Source organism: Triticum urartu, chromosome 4 (assembly GCF_003073215.2).
Source record: "Triticum urartu cultivar G1812 chromosome 4, Tu2.1, whole genome shotgun sequence".
NCBI classification, from domain to species: domain Eukaryota; kingdom Viridiplantae; phylum Streptophyta; class Magnoliopsida; order Poales; family Poaceae; genus Triticum; species Triticum urartu.
Window position 1 is genome coordinate 304358872 of NC_053025.1, and position 7140 is coordinate 304366011.

General features: G+C 42.6%; 1 protein-coding gene across 1 annotated transcript; it reads right to left on the reverse strand.

Annotated features, from left to right (window-relative positions):
* Window positions 1-1702: 1702 nt before the first annotated feature.
* LOC125551546 (sodium/hydrogen exchanger 2-like) lies at window positions 1703-6818 on the reverse strand. The gene is made up of 13 exons (XM_048714802.1): window positions 6385-6818; window positions 6184-6302; window positions 5524-5621; window positions 5385-5444; window positions 5029-5270; window positions 4900-4946; window positions 4710-4776; window positions 4513-4613; window positions 4311-4418; window positions 4074-4212; window positions 3928-3990; window positions 2432-2515; window positions 1703-2291 (listed from the first exon to the last, which is right to left on the reverse strand). The coding sequence occupies exons 1-13, from the start codon at window positions 6535-6537 to the stop codon at window positions 1947-1949; spliced, it is 1626 nt and encodes a 541-aa protein (XP_048570759.1). The 5' UTR covers window positions 6538-6818; the 3' UTR covers window positions 1703-1946.
* Between the last annotated feature and the right edge of the window lie 322 nt (window positions 6819-7140).

A 7140-nucleotide genomic window follows, 5' to 3' on the forward strand; every position in this document is an offset into this window, starting at 1 on the left:
ATCAAAATCACTCTATCTACGATATTCATTGCACCATGATTGAAGGACAATGAGGGGCAGGTTATATTCCCTTTCTTCTGATCGATTGAGGAATCGCTGATAATGACACCATGTCTGTAGCATCTACTGCTATTGCAAGGCCCGAAGCACGTGGGAGAATGTTCGTTTTTTCTGGATCGGATTAGCAAAAGCAAGCAAGCATGTGATGTGGCGAGGAAGCCTAAAAGAAGCCTTTGGGAGGCAGTGTGGTGACGCCCTGTTTGGCGCGTGGGAATTAACTAATCTAATGATATATTGGTAACTGCCTGTGGGTCCGCACACCACTCCTTATGTGCTAAAAAGCCTTCCGGGTCGAATTTATTAAGAAATAATCAAAGATTAGAATGCCAATGTGAATTTAGGTTCAAAAGGATCAATAGCACATGACGAAGTTCAAGTGTCTTCTCTTCAAGAGAATAGAGCATAATTATAGGATTATATGGATATCAGTGCTTTTATTCAATTCCCGAGGCACTCTTCAACGATTGAGGAGATTCCCGAGGCTGTCTTAGTGCTATCGTCAGGGTCACCAGCCTACTGTACCCCTTATTCTGGCTTAGCCTTGCTTAAACAGAAGAGGCTTGGTTAGCATCCTTTCTATCAAGTGCTGTTCTTTGCTACCAACAATTCTTTAAGTACGCGGTGAAGTAAATAATAATGCACTTGCTGACAGTAGAACCCCCAAGAAATATCACAGTATAGGCCGATATCTTTGTGCAATGTCATTTACAAGCTATGCTCCAAAGTCTTGGCAAATAGGCTGAGAGAAGTACTGGATGAGATCATTTCCGAGGACTTATTAAATAGGGGTGCTTTTTCTACGAATATAATCAATTTCATAATGCTATCCGCTTTGACGAAGCAAATCAGATGACGGGCGATCTACGCCTCGAAAAGGAGAAGAAGTGGTTGGGTGGAAAAGAGCTGGGTGCACAGGTACGACCAGCCGCCGCCGTAATGACGTGTATGTCACCCTAATTGATGTGTAAGAGAACCGATTGAAGGCTTAGGGCATGTACAATGATGGCATATGGATACATATGCTCCATGACAAAAAGTAATTTGAGGCATCTAAATTTATTTTTTCTCCCCAATGCAAGCTATCACTAGTGGGCCTCATTAAGAAATAAAAAATAAAAATTTTAGTACATATGCACCTCTTCTTTTCACTCCAACTTTTTCAGCTTTTGTTATCGGACCATACTTTTTCTCTTCAAGCACCCGCCTTCTGGAAAGGATCCCGCTTCCCTATCCGAACCTACTTTACGTCATATCCGATCCTACATGGCATGCGAGGCATCACCTTGAGGCTATGCATTGTACATGACCTTATACGGTCGAGCGACGCCAGCCATGCCATTTTCAAAAAGAATACAAAATATATTTGAAAGTTTCAAAAAGTATCAAAAAAAGTCGTACAAATATATATACATGTTCTTCAACTATGTGTAAGATTTCCTTAACTAATGCGATTATTTGAAGACTAATAGAAAAACACAAATATCTGGTCCAAATACAACAGAGAAAGCCCATTTTAATCTATGTATTTGTCCTTTTTGTGTACATCACATCTGAGTATACTACAAATATATGATTATGTGTTTTTTTCAGAATATTTTAGGCATGGAAATAGTATTTTCACTGAAAAAAGTAAAGACCTCCCTCAAGCTCAGCCTCCAGGTGCACTTTACGGGCGAATACTCCTTTATAATGTGCAGTGGCTAGTGAGATATACACAACTCTATGCAGGTCAGCTAAAAAAACTGTATGCAGGCCAGGAAATTAGCCTAAATGAGCAGCTACGAAGAACCGTTCTACCTCAGATTTACAGCAATTACACTCACCGTAGCTAATTTACAAAACTTCTTTTCCTGTCAGATAATCCCCTTCCTCTTCTGTGCAGTCCTCTAGTTCTCACTTCCATGGGCTAGTAATGGTACACTGCTTTCGGTGGGAGATCCAGGGACAAATGGGACGAAGCCTCGACCTCCGAACACCGGCCGCATGAAGGCGTTGTCAAACTTGCGCCAGTAGTGGTGGACTGACCGTGTTGGACTCGCCAGGAGCATCCGGAGACTCGTCGGGCGGCGTATGCTCACAGCATTCTCGAGATCCGTCTCAGGCCCATTCCCGGGCAGCTGTTCAAGGAAGGACTTCGGGCTGGATGGCTCAGAAAGGGCACTCACTTCCCTAGTGAGGTGCCTCGCTGGAATCAGGAGTCTGATCAATGGCTTAGTCAGTAGCCCAAAGACCTGATGAAACGTAAAAGATGTGATAATATGAGTAATTGTCTGGAGGTTGGCTTCCATATTATGTGGTTGTTCATATTAGAGATTTTGTTGCCCTGAATGGAAGGATGTATGGCATTATTTAAGAGGAAGAGGAAACCTACAATTGTGCTGAAAAGAACAATAATTATTGTACTGGTGATCATGATAGCATTGCTAGGGAGCTGAGTGTGCCCTGATTTTGCAAACTGCAAGTGATAAAATGACTAGTTAGACAAAGCACGAATGCAAACAACATGAACATACATAAGCAAAAATCCAGCCTTTTCCTGGAGCAGTTTCATTTGCAAATAGACCAGCTACACGGGCACGCACACCCTAATTGAGATATCATATTACAATGGTAACGAATATATTAATATTTCTTTCTAAAAAAGAGTGACAAAAAGATATATGCTTACTATCATTTTCTTTAACCACATGTTTTCAATTTTTGGCAGGATATTTTTTATTGTAATTTTTTGAAATGGGGGGGAAATAACACATTCTTGATTTGTTGATGACTCCTTTTAAATCAGAATGATTTTTTGGATAGGTGATTTATTTTAAAAAGATAACGAATCCAATATTGTGGAGGATATCCCGTCCTCATTGTGAGATGTCCTACACATAATATCTTCTTCAGATCTTTAACTATAGTTAAGCTCCATCACATGTCACAACTAAATACGTCAACTATACTGACAAAACAAGAAGGTAGGTTGTGCTTGTATAACAGGTTTTGGGTTATCGATACAGGGCTACTATGCAGGTAGTGCTATTTTACAAACGTCCATCAGTAGGGAGTGAATGTCGAAGATATTCCGGCCTTGAATTCACCTTTTTGCTTCAGACATGCTAAGTTCAGGCATGGGAAGTTGAATTGTCCAATCCCATGTTTGGTGTGTGGTGGGAATAGTAAAGGCAATTTGAGAGAAAATAACTTCCCACATGAATTAACGGGGACGAGGCTGGGAAGAGATACGTGGGAATTGACCTCCTTAATTCTCTCTTTCCCCATCCCACCTCAATTCCCTTGCCCTCCAATCAAACAATGGATTATATGTCACCTACCCCTTAAATTCCTATTCCCTACCTCTAATATCCCCCAACCAAACAGGCTATAATGGGTATTCCAGGCTGATAGATGCAGTCAAGCAGGACACGTTCAATTTTTCCAAAAGTACGTAAATTATGCAACTCCCTACTATGATTTTTCATGAAATTTGTTCACCAATGATGGTTGAAGTGTACCGGTGGAAGGTATATAAACAAAGTTCGGCACGCAAATTGCATATTCACAATGATGTGTTTTCACAAATTTGGTCTGAATTCCCATTTAAGTCGACAAATTTGGTATATCTGTTCTTAATGACAGAATTCTAATAAAGAATGAGGTGTTACATTAGCATATACTCCCTCCGTTCCATAATTCTTGTCGTGGTTTTAGTTCAAATGTGAACTAAAACCACGACAAGAATTGTGGAATGAACCAAAACCACGACAAGAATTATGGAACGGAGGGAGTACTTATTAAGTATGATAAAACACTGAGACTAGAAAACTCGATCATGCATTACACCCAAAGCACATATGGAATAGATCAGACACAATATTTTACCTTATTGTAGGCCAATGCAATTGACACGGCACCTCTCATGAGACCCGCCCACCAAATAATAACCTGAATAACCCACATCAAGTAAGTAACAGGAGTATTCTTGAAAGGACATAACATACATAAGATGTTTCTAATATGACACTCACTTGCTGCCTAATAGAGATCTTCTCCCCTGGAGTTGTTTTGGTCAAATTGGAGAGATAAGATAGTGGGAAAACAAATGCAGCTCTTGCAACCAGTACCAACGCCACAATAATGGAGCTCAAGCCAATAGATTTCATTGGGCTGCATAGTACAGAAAATGTGTTACAAAACAAAACTGTCTGGATGTGAACAACAAATATGTTACTACAGACATGGAAAGAAGCAGATAGAGAACATACCTATATGTTTCACTAACAATCTTCCACTTCTCTATATCCAATGCATCCATGCCAACATAGAGAAAGAGAAACGTCTCAGAGATGAATGACAACGTGGCGAAGGCATGCCTGTTGTGCATAGAATGACATAAGCATCAGCGAAGTTCAGATGTCAAATGATGGATTCACATGTATTTCTGATACAAACAATGCAGATACTTACTTGGTTGTGACCCTGGAACTCTCTGTTACATTGTGCCAGGTATAGTGTGACATTACAATACCACAGAAGAAAACCGTGAGAATACCACTCAAATCAAGCAACTGCAACACAAAGCAACCAGTCAATATCAATTAGAGCTAGCTGATAGTGACAGATTGTGTAGTATCTATGTGAAGTTAGTAGTGCAGGGTGCTTACTTCAGCCAGCATGTAAGATAAATAAGCCATGAGCATCATAATAGCAACTTCACGATCAGTGGAGTGCCTGGAAAAAATGCCAAATTAGAGGAACAAACCATAAAAGCATATTAGAAAATCTGAAATTGTATTGAGATTGGTGACACAGGTATCATATCAAGCACACAATTCAATGTGTCCAAGTACCAACCTGCCAAAGTACAGTTTCTTGATGACATAAGCACTGAGAAGTCCACTCTGCAGTAACACCACAAATTCAGTGAGACGGCAGAACTTGACAAGTTAACAAAGCCAAAGGTGGAACCAGGACAAAACTTACAGCTACTCCAAGAAAGGTGCTGGCGCCGAATAGATAGAGGAAATTTCCAATGAACTGTAAGAATTTGAGGCTACTGAAATTTCCAAGATCAAAGTTCTGGATTGCATTGAACAACACAACTGATGTCGCATCATTAACAACACCTTCACCAAACACCAAACTGTACAAGAAGGGTGTCTCATCTTGGTTTAACACCTGCAAGGTGCAAACAGAGTCCGTTGCCGAGAATATTGCCCCAAGTGCTGAAAAAGCGAACGTGCAGAAGGAGTCAAAAGCAAGAAGAGCAGACACGCAATGGAAATTCTTCTTATACTTAGGTTAATGGAAAAGTTTATACTCCAGGTTAAAGAACTGACCGAGGTAGTCTCCAAGCTCAAGGGAGCCTATGTTCAGCCTTGATATTAGCCCCATCGCACCTGTGATAGATTGGGCCAGTGAGACAGATGAGCAACAAAGCAACATGCTGAGTGAAATTTTAAGAGGGAGAGAACCTACCAAGGGATATTATACTGAAGGAGATCAAGGTCCCAACTACAGCAAACAATGTAATAGTCATGAAGTTGCGGAAGAATTGTTTCTTCTTCACTTGGAACCTGGTCAGGGATAGGGGAAAAGAGTAGTGTGAGTCATGCAACTGTTAGGCTCCTTAAGCAAAACTTGCAGTTAATATCTAATATAACTACTATCAGCCTTCCTTGTTACTCTAAAAGATATAGTCACATTCAGTTATTAGAGAGTACGATTTATGCATTAGATAGTTTCACTGTTTTTGAGTCGAACGACTGTCGCAACTAATTGTCGACTAGTCGATGAGTCATAAAAAAAATTCAAGACTCAACAACGTGTCGCAACTGCAGGGTCGACTATTCAAGAGTCGCTACCCAAGACCGACTAGTCGACTCGAAAACCTTGGGTAGTTTCCATCATCTTAACCTAGAAAACCAAATTTTGCAATAAAAGAGGAATCGATAATATGGGACACTCCTAAAATCAGAACAGTTATGTTAGGCTCCAGCATGGAGCACAGCAAATCAGTGACCCTATTCATTAATTTCAATTTCTTTCAAGAGAAGGATTCTCATGAATGATACACAAGAGAAAGCAGCGCAAGACTAGTGCATAAATACTGTAGTAATTTGCATAAGAAGAACATACCCTGCATTAAAAATGATGGGTGGGAGCAGATAGATGAAGAACAAATCCTCGCTGAAGACCATTAAGCGCGAGTTTTTCCCGCTGGACGCGAAGAGGATGACCGTGCCGGCGCCCAGCCCCTGCAGACCCACGCGCGCAAGGATCAAATCAAGCAACCACAACAAACACACACAGAGATGCAGAGGAGCAGACGGTACTGACAAGCAAGAGCGCGGTGGTGGACTCGTTCATCCAGCGATTCTCCTCGAGGAGGTGGCCGACGATGATGCAGATGCACATGAGCGCGACGAACAACCCCACCGCCATGATGGAGGCGTAATCCGCCGGCGGGTCGCCCAGCCCCAGCCCCATCATCCCGCCCTCCGGGCACCGAAATCAATCTCAATCTATGGAAACCAAATTGAGCCCCCCACGCCTGCCTTGTGTTACGCGACAAGAGAAGACAAGAGAGGAGCGAGACGAGCGGCGCAGAGGCAGAGGTCGGCCGGCGGGTCTGGGGAAAGGTGGCGCCTTCGCGGCCAAGGCAGGTGGAGGAGAGAAAGAAAGATCCGTGGAAAGCTACGGCGCGAGGAAACAGGGAGGGGATCCAGGAAGTTGGTTTGGGGATTTTTATGGGCCGTCTCTCGGTGGCGCCACGTGCGGCCAACGAACTCCTTCTGTTTTCCTCTTCTGTTTGTTGGAGCACGAAGAGGAACACGGAACGATTTCATTAGCTTGTCTTTTTTTCCTTCTTCTATCTAATAAATAATCGCCTTTTTCAATTTGATTTGAAGTGACGGTGGCGCGAGGGTGGCGTCGGCCCACCAAGGAGCGGGCTGTCCACACCACAGATGAGAATGAGCGAGTCGTCTCGTTGGGAGCCACCTCGAATGACCCGAAGGCTCCAGGCTCCAGCTCCTGCCTGCCTGCAGGGACCCACCGTGGGGAGCTCCTAACCGGCGCCTTAAGCGCCGGTTC